At 42.4% G+C, this 23,917-nt stretch overlaps 1 protein-coding gene across 18 annotated transcripts in view; it reads right to left on the reverse strand.

Annotated features, from left to right (window-relative positions):
* TPK1 (thiamin pyrophosphokinase 1) overlaps positions 1 to 13,949 on the reverse strand; it is a 269,847-nt gene extending 255,898 nt beyond the window's left edge. For 5 of the 18 annotated variants that reach the window (XM_090136781.1, XM_090136775.1, XM_090136784.1 and 2 more), the window contains exon 1: positions 13,046 to 13,946. In XM_090136781.1, the coding sequence (XP_089992907.1) occupies positions 13,046 to 13,700 (655 nt within the window). In that variant the 5' untranslated portion in view covers positions 13,701 to 13,946. Of the gene's footprint in view, positions 1 to 13,045 lie in introns of all 18 variants that reach the window. The other 13 variants (XM_090136776.1, XM_090136779.1, XM_090136780.1 and 10 more) reach the window with 7 other exon arrangements.
* Between the last annotated feature and the right edge of the window lie 9,968 nt (positions 13,950 to 23,917).

The following is a 23,917-nucleotide window of genomic DNA, read 5'->3' on the forward strand; positions in this document are numbered from 1 at the left end:
GCCTTTTATGATGGAGTTACAGCACCAGCAGAGAAAGGAAGAACAACTGAAATGACCTACCTGGACTCATGCAAAGCATTTGACACTTGTTTACAACATCCAAGAACACACAGCTTTTGCTACTCCAGACTTCAGTAACTTATGACAGAGCAGCTTAGGAAGTATTCTTCCCATATTCTTCCCAGCCCCCTCCTCCCTTACCATCTCAGTGCACTTTATTTCTATGAAACAGTTCTGAACCACCAAGCACTAGAACCATCACAATAAACCAGATTTCCAGACAGATTCATAGGTAAAGTATAATTCACAGTCTAAGCCCAGCTGCTTCTTTTTGTGAGATATCAAGGAACACATAGATTAGTAGCTCAAACTAAATAGATAGCAACTGAAAAAAGGAAGAAAAAGAGTTGCATAATAAAAGTATCAGTAGTTTCAAAGTCACACCTTGTGCACCAAGCCATCGTAGAGCCAGTGGTTTGCTGCACATTGTCCAAGCGCTGACGTGTTTTGACAGTGCTGCCATCGATGCTGAATTTTCAAGCTCAAAACAAACTCAGCCATTTGCCAAAGCAGAACATGAATATATTTCACAGTTTATGTAATTGCTGTAACACAAATCATCAGGAATGCTGTAAATGGAGGCATGCATTCTCACTGGAGATAACCGTACAACTGCACTAACAACAGAGTTAGTCTCTATGGTGAAACATGAAACTGAATAACTAATTCCATAGTATAAAGTTAACTATAGTTAACTATAGGAGTTAACTATAAACTTGTAAATGCATTCTGTTGCTGATTTTTACACTCAGACAACAGCTAGGAGACTCCTTCTGAAGGAAAGTTTCTTTTCACTGTCTACCCCTTTTGCAATCAAAAGAAGTGGGTTCCTAGAAATTTTCTGTCTCTATCTGTATGGGTATACACATCTGCTTCTCATCAATAATCTGTAAAAACTATCAAGGAAAGAGAACCTGAAAAATTATGGATTTTTTTCAAGGTAACAATTTAACAATTGTTACAATTTAAATCCCAATTAGCAATAGTACAGAAACAGATGAAGTGCATTCTCAGAGACGTACTTCACTGTCTAGTCAATTCTTCATAACTGCTGTACATGGTTCTCTTATTTCAGAGTTATGGAGCTCCACTCCTCACACCATATTTCACATTTATGTGCTTTCGGTGTCATGTAATTTTTCTAAAAATCACCTTTTGACAAATAGCACTTGCACACTGCAGAAGAAAGCATTAGCAATTTACAAACTGAAAACTTCGAAACACAAGTTAGTTGCTGCTTGTTTGAGCAGCTTCTGCTCAAACTATCATGAACAGAGTAAAAAGTTCTGCTGAAACACCAGGTCCTTTCCTTACTTTCTTGATACCTGTACAAAAAGTTGACCCAGCATACATGATTCTTAAATACCTAACTCAATCCCCTCCTTAGGAGGAGCTTAAGCAGCTTAGGAACTTCCCAGCCTCAGTACAGGAACATCTTCAGAAGATCATCCAGCCTGTTCCTCAGACTCAATGCAGAATCACAGAATGGCCAGGGTTGGAAGGGACTTCAAGGATCATGAATCCACGTGCTTTCCGAGCTGGCTCACGTTAATTTTCTCATCCATCAGGACCCCCAGGTCCTTCTCCGCAGGGCTGCTCTCAAGGACCGCTCCTTCCAGTCTGTATAAATGCCTGGGATTCCTCTGGCCCAAGTGCAAAACCTTGCACTTTGCCATGTTGAATCTCATAAGCTCACTCAGGCCCACCTTTCAAGCCTGTTGAGGTCCCTCTGAATGGCATCCTTTCCTTCCACCGTGTCGGCCGCACCACTCAGCTTGGTGTCATCAGCAAACTTGTTGAGGGTGCACTCGATTCTGTCATCGATAAAGATGACACATTGATAAAGATATTACAGAGCACCGGTCCCAAGACAGACCCCTGGGGGACGCCACTCGTTACCGGCCTCCACCTGAACATGGAGCCATTGATGACCACCCTCTGTCTGCAGCCTTTCAACCAGTTTCTTATCCATCGAGTGGTCCACCCATCAAATCCACATCCCTCCAATTTGGAGATAAGGATGTGGTGGGGGACAATGTGAAAGGCCTTGCTCAAGTCCAGGTAAATGACATCGGTCGCCTTTCCCTTGTCCACCGATGCCGTCACTCCATCATAAAAGGCCACCAGATTGGTCAAGCATGACCTTTCCCTGTTGAAGCCATGCTGGCTGTCTCAGATCACATGCCCTTTCCTCATGTGATCAAGCATGTCATCCAGGATGATCTGTTCCATGGTCTTCCCAGGCACAGATGTGAGACTCACCGGCCTGTAGTTCCCCGGGTCCTCCTTGCTCCCTTTCTTGTAAATGGGAGTGACGTGACCCTTCCTCCAGTCATCCAGGACCTCACCTGACAGCCATGACTTTTCAAATATGATGGCGAGCAGCTCGGCAACCACCTCAGCCAGCTCCTTCAGAGCCCTGGGATGCACGCCATCCAGCCCCATAGACTTGTACACATTCAGTCTCATGAGGCGGTCTCAGACTTGCTCTGAGCTTACAGTTGGGGGGGATGGCAAGTGGCTCAGAATCAGCTCTCTAGATTAAGTTATCTTAGTCTACACTTAAAGGAAAGGTTCCCAAAGACAAGAGATACATCATCTTTCTAAGCAGTGTATTCCACTATTTACTGTTGCTACATATACTTTTTCTTTGACTGAGTTGACTTGAATCATTGCTACAGATGCATGACTCTCCCGCAGTAGGATTTCCTTGCCAAATTCTCCTCTTTTGACAGGCTCTTACACTTTAGAAAAGTAACAAAACACAGAACTTCTTTTAGTTACTGTTATAGTAAAAAATATGTTTTCCATAATCATTTATCAGTGGAAGAAAAAAAAAAAAGAGGGAGGGGAATAAAACTGCGTCACAGAAATAGACTACAAAATTACATTTCTAATTTCAAACAAGACATTACCAGCACTTCCACTGGATTTCTAAATTTCTAATTCCTCTTCTCAGTCCTAATTTACACTATTTGGGCTGCATAACTGCATTATTTCAGAGTTCAGTCCTTTTGTTAGTATTTCAGAATCTTCTGTTTATTCAGTTCCAGCTTTCTTCTCACAGGAAAATGACAATTTATTTCAGAAAATGTGTATATATGTGTGTGTATGTATATTTGTATATGTGTATACATATAGACGCACACACAAGAAATAAAATAGTTGGGTATAATGTTCTATAAGTTCAGCATAACTATTACCTCTGCTGTTTAAGCCTTTTGTTCTCCCTTGTGGAATTCACAATTATCATATTTATCAATAAATAGGATCAATGGAAATATTTTTAAAGCTTCCAGTGGTTCACAGCAGCCAGCACACTGTACAGTTTAGTTTTATTATAAAAGTTCTCGCTGCCTAGGGACTACAACCAATTAATACAGCTCTTCTTGTTTTGTTTCTTTGTTTTGTTTCTTTAATTTTACATTGTTACTTTTTAAATTATTTTTTATTAATTTTTATTATTATTATTTAAAACATACTACATATTCAAAATGTATGGAGGAGATATAATCCTAGAATTTCTGATTTGCATCGAAAGAGTTCTGAAATCTTCTTCCAGTTCTCAGAGACCTCCTTCAGGACATGAGACTAGTCACTTGCTGCTCCATGCTGGATATACTCATCCCTTTCTTTTTCCATTAGCCTCTCCTGTCTACTTACATTTGAAGGTTGCTCCGAAAGTACTCGGTCCTATTTGTTTCTATGGAAACTACAACACATATAAAGAGCACAATCATACTATTTGATAGAGCAAATTCTCAGCTACAAAACACTATTTTTCCAACGTAGTCACCACCATTAGCAATTAATTTTCACTAGTGATAAACAAGTGCCTACATGCCATGCTCTCAAAAATCTGCACCAGTGGAAGTGATCCACTATTTCACAGTTGCCATGATGGCACTGTTACTAGGAAAATGCTGCACACACAGTACATCTTTCATTGGCCTGAACAGATGAAAGTCACGAGGTGCCAAATCTGGACTATGCAGTGGGTTTGCTAAGACAGTCCATCCAAGATTGGCAATGCATTCCATGGTCTTCCAACTGCTGTATCCTGGCCTTACGTTGCAAGAGAAAAGTTCTCTAGCCTGATTCTGAAAATTTGAAAAAGAGCCTGCTGCAGGGAAAGGAGACAGGCAGGCTTCAAACATGGTTCAGTACACACTGCCCATGTGCATGTTAGGAAAACTCTCCCACTGGAGGCGCACCATGCTCTAAGGAAGTGGATTTTCTTCTAACATTGCCATTGCTCCTCCAAACTGACAACTGTTGTGCACTCTGCATAACCAGCTTCATACCTGGGGAAGGAGGCTGTATAGCAGTGCTGTGGTAGTTGTGGGTTTAAGATTAGAACAAAACAAAAACAACCAAAAGTCGGGGAAGTCAAAACAAACCAATAAATAGTAGATGTACTTTCCTACTGACTTGCAGCACTTTCTTGGTACAAAAATTTAATTTTGTACCATTATGACAATGCAGCTAACTAAGGCAGAAGAAAAAACTTCTTCCACAAGCTCAAATGACAAAGCTACCAACTATGGCTCAGTTTAATAAAGTAGCTGCACTAATACTGATCAATATATCAGAACAATATTAATGTTCTTACATAATAGAGACACAGGATACTAGTTGAGTTTCCATTGGAAAACCTACAGACAACTTCATTCAAGGAAGACTATCTGGTATCACTGATATTATTTTCCACAAAGGTAATAAATGAAAAAGGATGAGCTTTAAATTTACAGAAAGTACAAGGACCAGGTCTATCAGTTAAATTTCTGGGTGTTGTCTGGTCAGGTAAGACTAAGGTCTTACCCAGCACGATCATAGACAAGATTCAAGCATTCCCGGTTCCCACAAAACTGAAGCAGCTACAGGACTTTTGGGGTATATAAGAACACACAGCAGAACTGCTAAAACCTCTATATCCATTAACAAAAAAAGGTCAAGTATGGGATTGGGGTAGAACAGTACAAGAAGCCTTGCAGCAAGCAAAAATAGCTGTTAAACAGGCCCAGGCACTGGGTATATTTGATCCAACCCTTCCAGCCAAACTAGATGTGCGCATAATACAAGAAGGGTTTGGCTGGGGGCTATGGCAGCACCAGAGATCTGTTCAAATCCCAACTGGGTTCTGGTCACAGATTTGGCGTGGAGCAGAAGAGAGATACAACATGGCTGAAAAGCAGTTATGGGCTACCTATTCTGCACTGCAGGCGGTAGAACCAATAACTCAGACTGCAGAAGTTATTATTAAAACAACTTTACCAACTCAGGGGTGGGTAAAAGACCTAACCCACATTCCTTAGTCCAGGGTGGCCCAATCACAGACAGCAGTGTGCTGGGTCACCTACCTTAATCAGAGATCTGCCTGTCATCATCTCCACTGAAGGAAGAACTGCAATAGATAGTTGGGCCGGTAACATATCACAGTGAGACACCTGAGGAAACAGTGGTTACTCGCCCAGAGAAGAGTCCTATACAGGAGGGAAAATGCCCTATTCCAGAAGATGCCTGGTACACAGATGGATCCAGCACAGGGAACCCAAGTAAGCAGCGAGGTGCCGCATACCATCCCCCAACTGAAATGATATGGTTCGAAGAAGGCCAGCAGGCTGAGCTACAAGCTATGTGGATGGTGATAACTCACAAGCCTGGCAACAGCACACTGAACATCTGCACAGATAGTTGGGCAGTCTACCAAGGGCTCAAGTTCTAGATAGCAAAGTGGGCCACTCAGGATTGGATGATCCATGCCCAACCTATCTGGCGCAAAGTTATGTGGGTTGATATATGGAACATGTTTGTACAGTACTGTGCCTAACCATACCTCATCTCTGGACATCAACCCTTGCAATCATTGCGCAATGATGAAGCTGAAACACTGACTCAGGTCCAATGGCTAGGAAGTACATCAGCAGAAGACATAGCTCAATGGCTGCATCGGAAATTATGACATGCAAGACAGAAAACCATTTGGGCAGCAGCTGAAGCATGGGAGCTGCCCATACAGTTACCAGATATTGTCAAGGCATGTCATGACTGTGACACTTGCTCATGAATGAGACAAAGACCTTGCCAGAAACTACGGCCCATCTCACTAGAGGACATAACCCATTACAGCAATTGCAGATTGATGATATAGGTTCCCTTCCTTGATCTGAAGGGGCCAGATACGCCCTAACTTGTGTTGATACATTGAGTGGATTGGTGCTAGCCTATCCTGTAGCAAAGGCAAACCAAGCCTATACCATTAAAGCTCTAACTAGGTTGATGGTGTCATACAGGACCCCTGAGGTCACTGAGAGTGACCAAAAGCTATACATTTCACTGGTGCAACTGTGCAGAAGTGGGCTGAAGACTACAGCACTGAATGGCGATTACACCTGCCATATAACCCAATGGGAACAGGCCTAATAAAAAGATAAAATGGGATCCTGAAAGCATCTCTGAAGGCAGATTCACAGTCCTCGAAGGGGAGAACAAAGAAACTATGAAATCCTGTGGGACCTAAATGAGACCAGGAGACAGCAGACCCAGTGCTTCAAGAATGTTGCAGGTAACTTGGGCCTTCCCACTCAGGATACAAATTATAGGCAAGGACACCTCACCGAAGTAGCAAATCAGCACCATGAATAGTCTGTCTCTGAGGACCAGAAAGCACAAGGTAAAACAGGCTCAGAAGCTGCAAGTAGGACTGAAATGGCATGGTCCACCTGCACCTTGCAGGAGACTGTTAGAGGTTGGGGGGGAAATCTGTAAACCCTCCCACAGTCAGCATATGGCCAGCTGAAATAGTAGTTGACATCCTCATCTTCATCACAAAGGGGACATTAATTATATTCACGTAGCAAATTAGAACACACCCCCCACACGCACACTTTAGTGTCTGATATAGTCATCCAGCCACAGAAATCAGACCAAAGGGTGCGGTACCTATGGCCAGGACATGCCCTGGTGCTTGTGGAGGTGTTGACTCAAGACAGAAACATTGTCTTTATCTTACCCTGGAGGGCGGATCTACCCCTCCTTGTACCAATTAAACATCTGTATGACTCCTCTTGAATTTGTTAAGTTCCAGCATGCTCCAGTGTCCATAAGGAATCTTCATGCACTCCATGGTGGACTGCTGAACTTGTGGGAATTGACAAGCGCAAACCTGTCAACTGCTACAGGTCCTTGAATATTTCCCCAGAAGGAACATCAAGTACTGGCCCAACAGAACCACAAAACAACCACTGTCAACAATCGCCTTCAGCACCTTAACATCTTACATGGTGATGGGTATTGTATGTGCATTGCGATGTACGTTGTACTCTGAGTGGCCAAGACAGAAGTAGCTTATCCCTAACCTGATCAATCATTGGTTCATGCTGTGAAGGGTTGGAGTGCAGCAGAATTGCCAGGTCACAGGCTGAAACAATGGTTGAGTACCAGGTGAGAAAGCATGGCTAACCTAGAGAGTTCAAGCACAAGCAAGGCACCTGAGTGAATTGAAGGGGTGGAGCCTGGATCCATGCTTCCCTGCCCTCATTTAAGTGTTAGTAGCTAAGGGAGTAGCATCTCTATGGATAGAGGTTGCAATCCTCTTACACCATCACTGGTTGTTGGAAGGGGTGAGACCATTTTCCTTCTTTATTACTTGTTACTGATCCATAGTGCCTATATCCCATCTGAAGGCAATGTCATTGCCTACTTTTGCCATACAGAAGGCAAGCCAAATGCAGAAAAGAAAAAACAAAAATTGAGTCCGCTATTTTCTTTGTTTTCTGATCCCTTCTTAATATTTTGCTCTTTGAAATCTAATGTCTTCAAAGGTTTTCCAGCAGTCCTGAATATGCTTATTTGGATTAAACAGTATGAAAATTTCTTATGTCTAGAATATGTCCTTATTCAATTTTTTAAATCACAGAAGAAAAAAATAAATAAGAAACTAAGAAAAAAATAAATAAGAAACATTAAGATGCCATGTGGCCTATTTCTCAGCTTTAAGGTTCAATCTGCTACACCTGCTCAACTCCTCAGAAAGCATAAGCCTGAAATTATCAACTGCTAGAATACACTAAATAAATTCCTTTTGGACAACCTTAAGTGCTTTATTATCTGTGAAAGCTGTAATGAATGTGAAGTCTGTCTGTGAAGATCTAGTGACATCCACACCCATTACTGTTCTTCTGTTTTGTTATGGTTTGCCGAGTTCTTTTTAGCATCGCTTCTGTCATAATCTGATCAAGTCAGCTGTTTCCTATTACTACCAGAGTGGGGCTATCGGTGCACTGACATCACACAAGATTAGAATTACCATCATCTACACAAACAGCAAGTGGCTTGTGTGTCTTCCTATTTCAGTAGAGCTATGTGCACATGTGTACAAAAATAATTAGGTATTCATCTTCCTCTAATGGTTAAAGATGGCTTCCTACCCATCCCAAACATTATATACTATATACTATATATATTATATGCTATACCTCTATAGCATTAAAAACCAACAAAGAAAAACATAACCAAAAAAATGAAGGGATCCAAAACACTACGTGAAAACAAAACACTACGTGAAAAAAAAAAATCCAATACTAAGTGGTAAGGTTAACAGTAATGATGCCTGCTAAGAGCCTACTGTAATGCTTCATTTAGTAGTAACTAAGTGCCCCTGTAAGCAACTTATCCAATAATTAGCCCACAGAACAACTGCTGATCTAGCAGAGCAGAGTAGTAAGCAGCAGGGCTTGAAGCCAGGTGCTGAACTACTCCAAAAACAAGCTGGGGCAGCCCAGGTGACTCTATCAAATAAATGGAGCTACTTCTTGCAGCAGTAGGTAACATTCATGTAGAAAAAAATAAAATAAAATCATTTCAACTGAAAAAAGAACAATGTAATAGCTACATTGGAGCACCTGCCAACTTCACTGAGGAATTCCTGAAATAAACTAAAAGGACTAAAATCCCTGATAGCATTTTCCAGCTTTTGTGAACTCAGACACAGCTTCTGAATGATCTCATTCATCTAAAAACCTTCACTAGTCTAATCCAACACAATTATGAAGCTAACCAGTAATCTGGGGCTCCATCATCCTCTATGCGTAAGCATTCAACATTCAGCAGCAAACAAGCAGGCTGATTTCCTAACCCCATAAGTGCCTTGATTTCCTGCCCCAGAATTTTGTATTTTAATCTGCAGGACAGTGCAATATAGAGACCAGACAAACTTCCCATTAAAGGAACACTCAGTTGGTTACTGAAACTTGTACTGAGCTGGAGGTCATTCAGTGAACAGCAAACACATCTTTTTCCCCATCTGTTTCAACTTCCAGCCCTTAGTGTAAGAAAAACAAGATTCAAAAGAAAGTGCAAACCTTTAAAAAAGCAGCACAGTGCTGTATCAGAGGTAGCTTGTTTACAGTCAGTAACACTTCCACAGAAGACAGTAAAACAAAGAGCTTATAGAAAGAGGAAAGAGCATTCAGTGTACTGTTGCTTCCTTTCATTCTCTTCTCACTAAATTCAATGCAGAATATTACAGTACCTTTGCACAAAGGGACAACTATATATTTCCACCTAATTCTGAAAGTCTTTATCCTATTGGCTGTGACTCTCTCTCTCATGACATGAAGATGATATTGCTTCAGTGAGATGAAGCTACAGATTGAGAACTCTGGAACAGGAAAGAAGACGACAACTTAATAACAAAATAAAGTTGAATTTGCAGGTAGGCGGATCACTCAGTGATACTCCTGGAAAAATCAGGAGCAGGCCTAGGTCAGCGTAACTAACTGGATTTGATTCCAGATGGCAGTGACACACTGAGGAACAGTTCAGTTTTATGAAACAGCTAACCAGAATTTGAAGAATATTCTATCTAGGAGAAGAAACCTACACCACACTGATACATTCTTGTACATTCTTGTACAACCTGATAAGGATGTACAAAATCACATTTCTGTTTTCACTGTTGACTATCAGATGGCATTTACAGCCAACAACCGACCTCAGATCTCCTCTGAGGACCTAAATGTTAGAAGCTGCCTTCCTGATTCCTCTTTAGCAGGTGCACTGTTACCACAACATGGAGAAGAGCATGTATTTTTGCACCCCAGACAAAAACTGCAGCAGCATACACATACACATTGCATTCCCATCACTTCATCATGCTTTTGTTCCTACTATTTCTCCTTCCACCTTCCTCCATTGATGTACACATCCTGGTATTCAGCCATACTTTCTAACCACTTAATATTGCTGAGTAATCCCAAAAACTGTATTCCATGCAGTTTCCTACACATCTCGCTGGTGGTCCTAGAAACTAAGACCAGCAGCTCTCACCACAGCACAGTTTGTGATTGTCCTCAGTTGCAAGACTTGGTGCAGGGTAGACTAGGAGAGGGGAACCGCTCATCAGATTGTCAAGCACAAGAGGCTCAGTTTGGTGAGCCTTCTGCAAGGATCAGAACAAATCAAGAGGCTGCAGCTGGGAGCTGCTAGATTGCAAACAGAACAAGATGCCCTTCTGCTCCATTCCACTTGAAATAACCAACAATGAGCAGCATTTCAAGGACTGTGCAAGGTAAGAAATCACCAATTGCATTGGCAGATGAGTGGAAAATCTGGATCACAGTATGGTATGCAAAGTAAAATGTTCCTTGTGAAAACATCCAGCTTAGTAAACTGGCAATCTTCATTACTGAAAAATTTCAAGTGGTATTCAGGGGCAACCTCAGAGTATGCTATGATACTATGACACTGTCAAGCAGTCACAAGAATAGTAGACTTAGTTTTAAAGTTCATGGTATGAAATAAAACAAACTAGAAACACTTATCTCTCTGCAGAAATGCCTGAAGCACAGTCTTGATAAGCAACAGTGCAAGACAAGGATAGAAACAACAGGAGGGAAACAGCTAGTCACTCAAAGGAGGCCACAGAAGAAACTACGCTACTCCTGAGATGACACACAGGCTGTTGCATGACAGCTTCTACCATGAGCCTCCTACAATGGCTGTGTCACAGTTTCACTCTCTGTGGCTTCCACCTGATCCTTTCAGAGCAGCACACAAAACACCAAGCTGGATTTCTTTCAGCCTCTTCACAATTTCATGAAGAAAGTAAAGCAGATTTGTTTCAGTATGTAACACTCAAATTTAGAGCTCAATCCCACTCTGAAATTTCACCTCATTATTCATTCTAAATTATGTTAAGCAAATCAACACAGCTCTGAAATGCAAAGCACATCTCTCTGGCTGTAGAACAGTGATTTTCAGCTGTGCTCCAGCTGTTTGACTTCTAAGTCTCTGAGGCTCTCAGCACATCAGTTTAGCATAGCAGCTTCAAATTTCTACTTCTTTAACCTAACTCAGATGCTGCACAGGGTGACATATCAAAAAAGTTACGAAAGAGCAGGTGGCTCTGAAATTTAAATTGAGGTACATAATACTAGATTCCTCTAAGTGTTTTATTCTAGTTCAAGTATCAGCACTGTAATTTGTGAACAGTCTCAAAAACAGAATTCAAGTAACAGCCTCCAAGCATTGCAGGCAAATCTTTCATACTGTCCTTGTGATAACATGCTGCTGTATTTGCACAGGTCTTTAGAAAGTGATCAGAAATCCACTATATATTTCTGTATACTATATATATATATTATTAAAGACGAGGTCAACAGTACTTGGAAGACCCACCAGTACTTTCTCAAGGATTCAGGAGCCCCATTTCAACTACATGGTGTGGAAAACCTTATTTCTGAGATCCCAAAGTGGGTTATCAGTATATATGAAAACTGTTGAATTGAAAAATTATTCTGATCAGCCTTGCATGCTTTATGCAGGATAACCAGTCTAAAATGCTGAGAATCATAGAACAGCTTGGGTTGGAAAAGTCCTTAAAGATTCTACAGTGCCAACCCTGCTGCCATGGATAAGAAAGGCTACTAACAGCGATAAGGCTCCAGACACAGCATCACTGTATTTCACAGGCACACAGTCCTGCATAACTACATTGGTTCATACACTCGAAGCAGCCATTTCTCCACAAGAAGCACACTTCTCACAACCCAGCTGAAGGCTCTGCTCTGACAGGGCTGTGGGGTATCTGCAAACTGAACAGCCTAGATCTTCAACATCAGCCAGGCATAAAAAAGAGGAAAAATAAAATAAAGACAAAAAAATATTTCCAGGAAACATATGCTAGGCCTAACATCACAGAAATGCAACAGCAAATATTTTAGAACATAGATAGAAACACCAGTTCTTCCCAAGGGATAAATTCTTAAGGTACCTTTATCTCAATATTACCACATGCTTTCAGTAAGTAGCAATTCCTCATTTCAGACAAGAAGATATCACAACGAATCAAAAGGTAACTCACTGAAATCTCCTTCCCATGCAAATTCTCCTTCTCTTTAAAGAGAAAAGGAACACTCAGTAACAGCTCAGGATAACAATAAATAAATATAGGTAAGTGAATGTGAAAAAGCCCAACCCACAAAGCCTTGCCTGGCAGCACCGAGCAGGCAGCTGGCTGCACGTGGTGGTTTCACAAAACAGCGAAGGTTCAGCTCAGCGTCCGAGGTCAGAGCACACCAAGAAGGCAGGCCCATACATCCCCTGCCAAACCACAGACTCCAAGGGAGGCCCGGCACCGGCAATACCAGACAGCTCTGGCAAATTAAGTGAAGACAGCAATTAAATCTGAAGGGGTTTAAACGGCAGTGAATTCCCACATAAGGAAGTTTACTTTAAACGCGGGTAGCACGCTCCGCTGGGCCCATCGGACCGATCTGTTTCACTGGCAGAAGCAGCCTCCCGCCGAGAACCCGGTCGGACACGTGCTGTGCCCGCGCCGCAGCGCTCCGCAGCCCCCACACGGCGCCTGGCGGCCCCAGCACCACGTCGAGGCCGTCGCCCGCCCGTGAAGCGAATCTGAGGCAAGCCACCCTAGGAATGCCCCCGCTCCGAAGGCAAGCAGCGGCTGCGGGAGATACCGTACCGGCGGGCAGGAGACAGTCCAGCGGCGTAAAGACGCGCTCCATAGCCTCTCGCCGCTCACCGTGCAATACGAGCACGGAACGCCGGGCGCCCGACCAGCCGCCTCCGCCGGAAGAGCCAGGCGACAGCGAGACCTGGGCACGCCCCGCTTCTCCCGCCGGGGTACGGGCAGCCGGGTTCAACTCCGATGGGAGGAGCGGAAGGCGGTAACGGTAGCGCCGAGAGGCTCGGTTCCCCCGCAATCCGCCGCTCGGCGCTTGATTGAGGAAGCGGGAAGGCGGGGCGGCGGGCAGCGGAGGCTGCTGGCGGCGGTGCGGCGCGGGGCCCGGCGGGGAGCGGCTGCGTGTGAGTTTGTTGTGCCTGCGGCTCTGCAACGAGCAGTTCTGCCAAGAGAAATCTGGTAGCCGAGCTGTGGCTGCAGTCCTGCACCGAGGCCTCAGCACCTTCATGTGCTGCTGTGCTGCTGTCACGCAGCAGAGCACGTCGGAGCCGCAGAACTTCGGTTTGGGGAGTTTACAGGCTGGCTTTCTTCTTGTTTCGGATGCGAGCTTAGCTCCCAAGAGCCTGAACAGGGAAAACAGCCGACACGGGGTGTGGTCGTTTTCCGTAGTTAGTTGTCCCTCCCCGCTTCCAGCCCCTGAGCAGAACTGTGACATTTACACTCAGCTTAACGCCCAGTGGAAAGTATTTTATAGTAATATCACAAAATTTGTTACATAGATAGGCTTTAGTTGCTTGTAGACTCTTAACTAGAAAATAAATAATTCTGAGGCATGGAATACTTTTGTGTGTGTGTGTGAGCAGGGAGCAGGAAGGTCAGACCTCGAGGCCCCCAGGATGTGACTGGTGTGTTCTGCCCCAGCTTGGCATTGCTGTTCCTCCTGTTGCCATCTCCACAGATCTCAGTCACCAACTCCACTCCCCATGCGGCTGTGCACCCAGCTGTCTCCCACTTCCCCTCGCTGTCTCTGTGCCATGCCTGGGTTCCTTGATCTCTACTCCAGCTTTGTCTGAAGCTTCAGCTGATTCCTCTGGCTCAGAGGAGCTGTGCTGCAGTAGAGAACAGCAAAGGAGTACAACCCGTGGCTCCTGCCTTCAGGAGCTCACCAATTTGTCACTGCTATCCCAGGAAACAATCTTCAAGCAAGTGGAAGCTCTGATACAGAGTCCCTCTCAACAGCCACCACATGCTTTCTTAGTGAGCCCTTGATAGAGGCACTTTGGGGTGGGAGGAGATGGACAGACATACACTGGATTTAGAGATACTTGAGAAGAGAGTGAACAGCAGCCAGATAAGGTCTCCAGTCAAATCAGAGGAAAGTGGGACCCACAGATCAGCCCTTTGTGCAGTCCACACTGTTAGGCTGAGGCTTGCAGCCAAATTGACAGATTCAATGGTCTTTGGTGCTTGGGTGAGGCTGGGCCATGTTTATCCTTTATGATGATGTGAGTCTGCAATGACTAACAATGCCTCTTTGGTCTGAACAGTGCAAGCACTAGGCATTCATATTGCCTCTTTCAGATAAGCTGTCCTGCTCCTGTGAGAAATTGCGGTCTACAAGTAATTCTAGGCCACAAAGATTATAAGAAGTTCTGAAGAGTTTAAAGCGTGCATGTCTTGACAATGAGAGAAGTGAAAAGTTCCTGGGAAAATCAAGGAAAATATGGATATCAAGATTATCACTGCTTACACTATAAAAATTAAAAATGTTTCACTTTTGAATCATTTAAAAGTTTTCTTTCCTCTCCACTGAGAACTTGAATTTCAAACAGTATCGGACAGAACTTTGACAGCAGCTGAGCATCTTTCTTTAACCAGGGTAAGAGCAACCAACGTAAGGATGCTGATTGTGCAAGAACCACCATGCAGATGGCACTTCGCTGTCTTCCCTTCTGCCCTTTTTTTCCCCCCCTTTCAATTTTGCTAAGTGTTTTCCCACCAGTAGGTAAAATTATTAAATCTTCTTCGGTATAGCTTATTTTTCTAAAGTATCTGCCAGTCTTTCTGTCATTTTTATTTATTCTGATTTGTTATTTTTTCTGATAAAAGTACAGATAAGCAGCAGTGGCTTGAGAACTGCCGTGCTTTCTCAGAGTGAAGGTCTGCGCTAGTTAGGACTCCATTCTATTTTTCTCCTCTGCACTCTTTCAAATTTTTTTTTTTTTTTTTTTTTTTTAAATTCAACTATTTTCCATTTCTCTGTTCTCTTCATCTCTCTTCATATCCAATGAGGCTTTTTCTGCTCTATCAGACTTCCGCTCTATTAGGAGTTCCAGGCAGTTCTCTGCCCGCCACTGCAAAAAATCAATCTCTTTGCTGATCATACTAATGCATGATTTGTAACAATAGCATTACAAAGAGAAATCAGTCTTGAGAGAGCAGGCTGGCACTAGGATCCTTAAAATCCTTTTGAGATGTTCAGAGGTCTGTAAGGTAAAGCAAAGTGCTGCATAAGTAGCTGAGGGGCAAGCATGTCAGGTGCTCTTCACTCTTTCTGATAACTCTAACTTCCTTCCAGTGCCCTTTCTTTAAGGTTTTGGATCACTCATCCATAGTATAAAGCTCTTTTTAAAAGTGTCAGCTGTATATGAATAGCGTCAGTCAGTGCTGAAATGCACAGATCTCTAAAACAGTACCTAACACAATTTAAGCCTAGCAATGGTGTATATAGTGTAGGAACCCAGCTTGACATTTCTTCTACAGATAGCCCCCTAAGGACATCAAACTGGCAGGAGTCTATTTTATATTACTGAAGAATAAGCACTTCAATCTGCCTTTTGCACTCTTAACTTGGAGCTGGGGTATCAGTTAATTTTCCTGAGAAGGGTTACCACTTAAGGAAATAACATCAGTTTTCCTAGCCTTTGCCTAGGAAATACCCCAGTAAATATTACACCTGCTTTTCCAGGCAGCAGGGAAGATCCAGCATTATTTCTTTTTTCTAGTTGGATCTCAAATCACATACAAACAAAAAAGCCATCCAAACAAAAAAAAAATCCCTCTCCTCTGTTCTTTTCCTCTGTTTCTTTGTCTAATTTACTTTGCAGTGTTTTGCAGAAGAGTGTACAGAGAGGCTATGCAAGAAAGACATCCCAGAAGTGCAGTTGTGCTGTGATTACTACCGTCTCCTCTGGTTAGTTAAAAGAAGCAAGTAATCTCAATCCTAAGTGCACAAGTAAACAGGCCAGCAGATGAAGTACCTGTGTGAGAGATGAATAAGTCTGACAGAGGAATTTTCTGAGAGATGGACAGGAAAGGTTGAGGAACTGTTCAGTCCTTGTAAACCTCCTGTGCTTTCTAGCCAACAGGTCAGGGCTATTACCTCATATGTTTTCTCTTATTTTTGAACAGACTAAATGGCTGGTGTCTATATGGAGAAAATCAGTTTATGTGCATATATACATAAGTATATAATATAAATATGTATAAATATGTATATATGAATACATATAGTATAAAGCACAATGTATATTAAGCTATGTAGGTATACGTTATTCTTATCAGACCCTAGACAGACTCATCATTTTTCTGGAAATTATTCAGGGAAGCAGTTGGTTGGCCAGCTTCTATAAAGGCTGGTTATGCCAGGGCTAGTCCTACATTTCAGCATAACTACAGCTGCTCAGATGGGTAGAGTTGCAGGGTGCTGAGGAGGGTAGTAGCTTTTATTTACTCAGAACAGCTTCTGAGACTGAGCAAGAAAAGCAGAGGGGATTCAACCTAAATTGCCAGAGGTTAAATGGGATGTATGCAACAGGGCTAAAGCCTACAAGGTTTGCTGTGCTTCTTTAAGATGATCAGTCCCTGCATATCCCAGTTTTGATAGGTGGCCCAGGCTAACTTAAAGTAGCATCAATCACTTTCAGGATTTTCTTTCCTTCTTTCAAGTAGCTCAGTCTAGTTGAGACTGAAAGCTTGTCCAATAAACCAAAAGAACCTGTCTCCAGCATTAATGACATGTAGCTCCTCTGAAGACTGAAGTCAATTTTGTTTGATTATGTCAGACATCACAATTAAAGATTGTTTGCAAAGTACTTTGGTACCGTTCAGAAATTATGGCAGATCTCAGTAACTGGCAACGTGTCATAACCTTTTTATTTGGTATATGGAACCAAATTTACCTGTGTATCTTCAAATATTTCTCTTGATGATGTATGACACAAGCTGCCTGTAAGGAGACAATAGAAGTGAGACACTTCTATTGGTCTGTTGGTTTCTGCTGTTCCAGTTTTATTGGTAATCAAGAACAGTTTGTGTAAAGCTGGCAATCAGGATTCAGGCAAGAATATTTTCTCCTTTCCTTCACAATTTCATTTTGAATTAATATTAATCTAGAGTTAAAACTAGTAGATTGAGAGAGCTTATCCTTGTGTCTATTCCAGCATTTATGCTGAATGATAAGGTTGGGAATGTTTAAATAGTGCCAATATCTGATTGTCTGCACAACCCCAAGTACTTTGTAATGCAAAAAATGCAAGCATCAGTAGAGAAATGTGATGCTTAACTATAGACGTTATGTCCTTACAATTCTCCTGTGCAACACTTCAAATCTACAACCTGCTTAAAACTCAAACATCAACTTGAAAGGTAAACCGCTGAGGGAGGAAAAAAAAAAGAGCTGCAAGTATACACAGCCAGGCAGAATTTCTCACATACAATCTTCAAGTCCAGCTCCTAGAATAATTATTAGGGCCATCATCACTTTTTTTTGTTTGTTTTTTTTACTGGTCCTTAAGAGATTAGAATACAGTAATATATGTATATAAGTAAAGTGCAGTTTGTTTCTATGTGATGCAGAGCAGGCTGAAGATAAACCTTATGGATTATTTTAAGTCATACAGTAAAGCAGAAAATCATGCTGTAACAATTCTGTGGCTCACCAGACAGAACGCTGAGAATGGAAGGCCTAATTTTTAACTCATGTTCTGCTATGGACACATGTAGACAGAATCAAACCACATGGATCCATATCCTGAAATGCGTATGCTATGTTTTGTAACATTCTTTGTCTTTGTTTTCTCCTCTGTATAATGGCATCAGTGAAGTATACCCATAGTTTGGAATCAATCTGAGATCAACAGCCAAAACCAAATTAGTCTGTTAGTAATGAACAGACAGAATGGTATTTTACCGTTTAGTTTTATTAAAAAAAAATGAGGAGAAAATGTATTAGAATCGTGAACATCATAAACATAGATGAAAGTAAACTTTAGAAAGAAGATTGTATATTGAAATGGTAACTTTTAGAAAATAAGAATTTTCATCACATTGTGCAATCTAATAAATGTGACTATGTCTTTGACTTCTTGGAGCCAGGAGACTGCACAATTTGCTGAGCCATTAGGAAAGTTATTCGATTAGCCTGGGTTGGAACTTCTCAGAAGCTTTGCTGTTGTGTCCTGTGGTGTCTTCACGCTGATGGGCAGTTGAACTGCACAGCTCTTCTTTTGTACTCCTAGAAGGAACTAGAGGAGAAAATGTGATGGAAAAGAAGGCACACTGGTTGAGATTAGGATAGTTTAATTAAAGGAAAAACAAACAAGCAAAAGCTGTGTGGAAACAAAGGGAGAAAACTATTATGCTCTACTTCCCATCAGCAAGCTGTTTTTGCCACATCTTAGGCAGAAGACATTACTATGCATTTACTCAGAAGGACAAGAGAACAGACATTCAAGAACAGACACAAGTAAGGAGAGCTTCCTCTTTTCTTCCCCTTCCCCAGCTTGTATTGCTGAGTGTGATGCCATCATATATGAAACATCTCCTGACTTAGGCCAACTGCTCTGACTGTGTCACCCCACAAACTCTTGCACACTCCCAACCTTCTGGCCTTAGGGAGGTTGGAGACCAGACTGCTGTGTCAGCACTACACAGCAATAACTAAACATTGATGTGATGCCAATGTTGTTGTGGCTACAGAGCGCAGCACTGCATGGGCTGCTGTGGGGAGATTGAACAGCCAGACGCAGTACATGTTTCATTGACAGCAGAATAAGAATTAAGAAAAATAAGAAAAAATCAGAGAAATGCTGTATTATATTCTGCTAGGAGGAAATGTGTTGTTTTCTTTCTGGCATGTACAGAAACTCTTGTTCTAAAGTAATTCTCAAAGTTAGAGTCATAGAATCACTGAATCATTAAGGTTGGAAAAAACCACTAACATCAGCTAGCCCAACCATCAACTCATCAGCACCATGCCCACTAAACCATGTCCTTCAGCACCACATCTACCATTTTCTTGAACACCTCTGGGGACAGTGACTCCACCACCCTGGACAGCTTGTTCCAATACCTCACCACCTTCTGAGAATTTTTTTTCCTAATATCCTACTAGAACTTCCCCTGGCACAGATTAAGGCCATTGCCTCTCATCCTATCTCTAGATACCAGGGAAAAGAGGCCAACCCCTGCCTCAGTACAGTCTCCTTTCAGGTAGTTTCAGTGATAAGGTTTTCCCTGAGTTTCCTCTTCTCCAGACTAAACAATCCCAATTCCCTCAGCCATTCCTCATAAGACTTGTGCTTCAGACCCTTTACCAGGTTCATTGCCCTTCCTTGGACATGCTCCAGGCCCTCAATGTCTTTTTTATAGAGAGGGGCCTGAAACTGAATACAGTACTCAAGATGCTGTCTCACCAGTGCCAAGTATACAGGAATGATCACATCCCTAATCTTGCTGACTGCACTATTTCTAATGAAAGCCAAGTAGGATGCCATAGGCCTTTTTAGCCACCTAGACACACTGCTGGCTTGTGTTCAGCCAGCTTTCAACTATCAGCCCTTTCTCTTCATACAGTTTGCCAGCCACTCAGCCCCAAGCCTGTAGAAATGCATGGGGTTTTTGTGACCAAAGAGCAGGACCTGGCTCTTGATCTTGTTGAAGCTCATTCAGTTTGCCTTAGCCCATCCATCCAGCCTATTCAGATCGTTCCAAAGAGCCTTCCTTCTCTCAGGCAGATTAATACTTCCTCCAACCATGGTGTCATCTGCAACCTTAGTGAGGGTGCACTTAATTGCCTCATCCAGATCATCAGTTTAGATATTTAACAGAGCCAGCCCCAGTACTGACTGCTGAGGAATATCGCTAGTGACTGATCACCAGCTGGATTTAACTCCATTCACCACCCCTCTCTGGGCCTGGCCACTCAGCCAGTTCTTTATCCAATGAAGAATACACCTGTCCAAGCCATAGGATGCCACTTCTCTGGAAGAATATTGTGGGAGAGAGTCAAATGCTTTACCAAACTTCATGCAGACTACATCCAGAGCCTTTCCATCATCCACTAGGCTGCCTGGTCGTAGTAGGAGATCAGGTTGGTCAAGCAGGACCTGCTTTTCATGAATTCATGCCTCCTAGGCCTGATCCCCTGGTTGTCCTGCATATGCTACATGATTGTACTCAACATGATCTGCTCCATCACCTTCTCCGACAACAAGGTCAGGCTGACAGGCTTGCAGTTCTCTTGATACTCCTTCTGACACTTCTTAAAGATGGGCATCACATTAGCAAGTCTCCAGTTGCCTGGGACCTCCCTGGTTGGCCAGGATAATGCTGATAAATAATGGAAAGTGGCTTAGCAATCATGCCCACCAGCTCCATCCATCCCTCGGATGGATCCCTTCCAGCCCCATGGACTTGTGATAGTCCAAGTGGTATAGCAGGTGTTATAATGGAGGTTATTAACTGTTTCCTCCTGAATTCTGTGGGGTTTATTCTGCTCCCCGTCTCTGTCTTCCAGCTCGAGGGGCTGAGTACTCTGGAGAAATGCAGATAATCACTCTGTGTTTTCTTCTCAGGACCAGATCTCCAGCAAACTTGAATTTCTTACATAAGTGCTTCCCACAGCACCCAAAAGTGCCTATTTTTCATTCTGTCTCTTTACCCTAAATTACACTTCTCCTTATCTCTCTCAGCAGGTGATACAAAGAGGCAGCATCTAGCAAAACAATATAATTCACTTGGAAAATCAATACCATGCATTTGGACTGGATGTGAGAACACATGGGATGGCATGGGGTGCTGAAGTGTGATGAATACTTTGCTGCTTCTTTGTTCCTGGATGTGTGCTACTGTATCCAGAGTGAGAGGAAGTAAGCTGCAGTAGTTTCTCATGATGATCTATTCCGTTCTCATTTCTCTCACGGGAATGAGGTGGTCTTCAAAAACTACAGAGAAAACATTTCCCTGCAGTCATCTAAGCATGCACAGAGATCAGCATGAATCTGTGGCTATTGGATGATGAGCGAGTGCAGAGCTAGTGTCTGCTCACAGATGATTCATATTACTTCTGACCTGGCTGGACTAAATTTGGCCAAAGCCTATGAGGTCATCTAAGTGAGGAAAGAAATGTTGAGTCCTGCAAGGTGCTGAGGAAGTCAGGGATAAAGTCATGGTGAGGGGGAGCCACACTGAGCGGTCTTTGGGGCGGTAGGGATGGAAGGCACCCAGATGCATCAGGAGCTTTGTTGTGTTCCATAAGTGGATACAACATGGTTACAAGTAGTTTAAAAGATGCTAGTAGATGAAAGGTGATGGCTACTATTCCACTCCATTCCATTGTATTCCATTCCATTCCGTCAGTCTGAACAGAGCTGACTAAGCCTGCCCTCAACTCAGTGCTAAAGCTTTTCTGACTTGCCTGCTAATTCTAACCTTTTACAGCTGGTGCATGCAAAGGCACTTGCAAGCTGAAGTGGGATATCTGCTGTTAGTGCTTCTTTAACTGAGAGAAAGAAGAATCCTGAGAGACTCTGTGAAATAATGAAGTACTTACAGTGAAGAGCATCACGTATATTTTGTTGTGTGCACTGGATGTTATTGCTTGTATTAGGACCTAAGCTCCAGGACAAACATTCAAAATATGTGCATAGATAAATATGTTGCATCTTCTTTTATCTTAGTTGCTTAGGTTAGCTGCAGGCTGACATATGATGAAGTTCCCGTTTAAATCTTCAGAGTAAAACACTTTGAAAGCAAACCTATTAAGGTCAATAGAATGAACTTACAATGCCCAGGGTTAAGAAAGAGAGGGAGTAAGACAGTCAGTAAATTGTTCTCCAAATGGCCTGTCACCTCTAGGTCTGCAGCTGGAGGCCTGCTAATGGATCATTCTATTATCTTTAATGAGCTTATTTTTATAGTGGTATCCACATAAAATTTAAAATAGCAGCCTCAGTTTTGTTGTGTGTGATTCTACATCTACCTTAAATACATTAAAAAAATTTTTGTGAAGTCCTAGAAATTGCAACAGCATTATACACAGTGTTAACTTAAAAACACCTAAAATAAAACAAAAAAGTATAGTACGTACAAATGTACAAAGTAATTTCTAGAAAACACATTCAGAATTGAATATATTCCCCAAGCTAGGGCTTTTTGTCTGTTTTTGCCTACTTCATGAGTGAAGTTATTTATTAGTTATTTAGTTCAGACTTAAGATCAGTGCCTAAACATTGATTAGCACCCTATGAGACTGTTCTAGTTGATTTTGTTCATCCTTCGGCAACTCTTCACCTTAGAAAATCTGGTGCCTATATTTTAAGATGGACAGTTGTGCTGCTCAGGAATACAATGAAACATGGAGAGGATTCTTGCTCTTGCAGTGTCTCTGCATTTCCTTCCTCCCGTTTTGGAAATTGTGCTGGACATTTCACAATGCCTGGAATTTTTGCTCAGTGTCATTTAGTCCTTCAGTAATTGCTGAGGCTCACCATATGACTTGGGGGTTTGTCCCTCCTCAGCACTGCCAAGACATGCCACCATGAAAATATTCTATCTGTTTAGGCATTACTAAGAGCTTTCTCACTGTGAAATCCAAATATGAGTGAGGAAAATTCAAACTGAGGTTTAATAGGCCAAGTCATGGTGTATAATTACTCAAGATCACTGAAGTAACATTATTATTTGCAGTCCAAAATCGTGGTTAGCAGGTCAAGGGAGGTAATTGTCCCTCTCTACTCTGCCTTTGTGAAGCCCCATTTAGAATAATGTGTCCAAGTCTGGGGCCCAAAACACAGGAAAGTTGTGGTGGTTTTGGAGTGGGTCCAGAGAAGGGCCATGAGGATGATCAAAGTGCTGTAGCACCACTCCTATCAAGACAGAGGGAGCTTGGCTTGTTCAGTGTGGAGAAGAGAATGCTCTGGGGAGATCTCATTATGGACTTCCAATATTTAAATACAGATTACAAACATGAGGGAAATCAACTTTTACATGAATGAATAGTGATAGGACAAAGGAAAATGGTTTTAAACTAAAGAGGGGAGATTTAGATTAGATGTCTGGGGAATTTTTTACTGAGGGTGGTGAGGTGCTGGAATAAGTTACTTAGATAGGTTGTAGATGCACTGTCCCTGGGGGTGTTCAAGGCCAGGTTGGATGAGGCCCTGGTCAACCTGATCTAGTGCTTGATCTAGGAGTTGGCAACCCTGCCTGAGACAGGTTGGAACTTGATGATCCTTGAGGTCCCTTCAAATTCAAGCCATTCTATGAATCTATGAATGATTCTGCTTGCTAACCCTAAGAATAGAAAGGAGGCTGACAGCATAGCTGCAAAAAGGAAGAGTTGGATAAAATTAGTAGCACAGAGTTTGAGGGAGTTTTCTTCGTCAGTACAGCTGAAATGGCAAGTGGGAACAGAAGCAGGTGGGGAAACCAAGCCTAATAGAAGTCTTTAACCACTGTGGAATGGCATATATACTACAGGATGGTTAAATTCTGGTGAATTCTAGCAGTAGGTTGATGTTAGCATATATTCATGTTGTATGGGAACTGTTGAATCATGGCCTGAACCTCTGATTGATCAGTTGAGGCAAACACTGAGTCAGTCACAGGAGCACAGGTGAAGGCAATTCAGCTGTGTGACCTGAAGAGGTG

The sequence above is a fragment of the Phasianus colchicus genome, chromosome 3, assembly GCF_987193195.1.
Source record: "Phasianus colchicus chromosome 3, bPhaCol1.hap1.1, whole genome shotgun sequence".
Lineage (NCBI taxonomy): Eukaryota > Metazoa > Chordata > Aves > Galliformes > Phasianidae > Phasianus > Phasianus colchicus.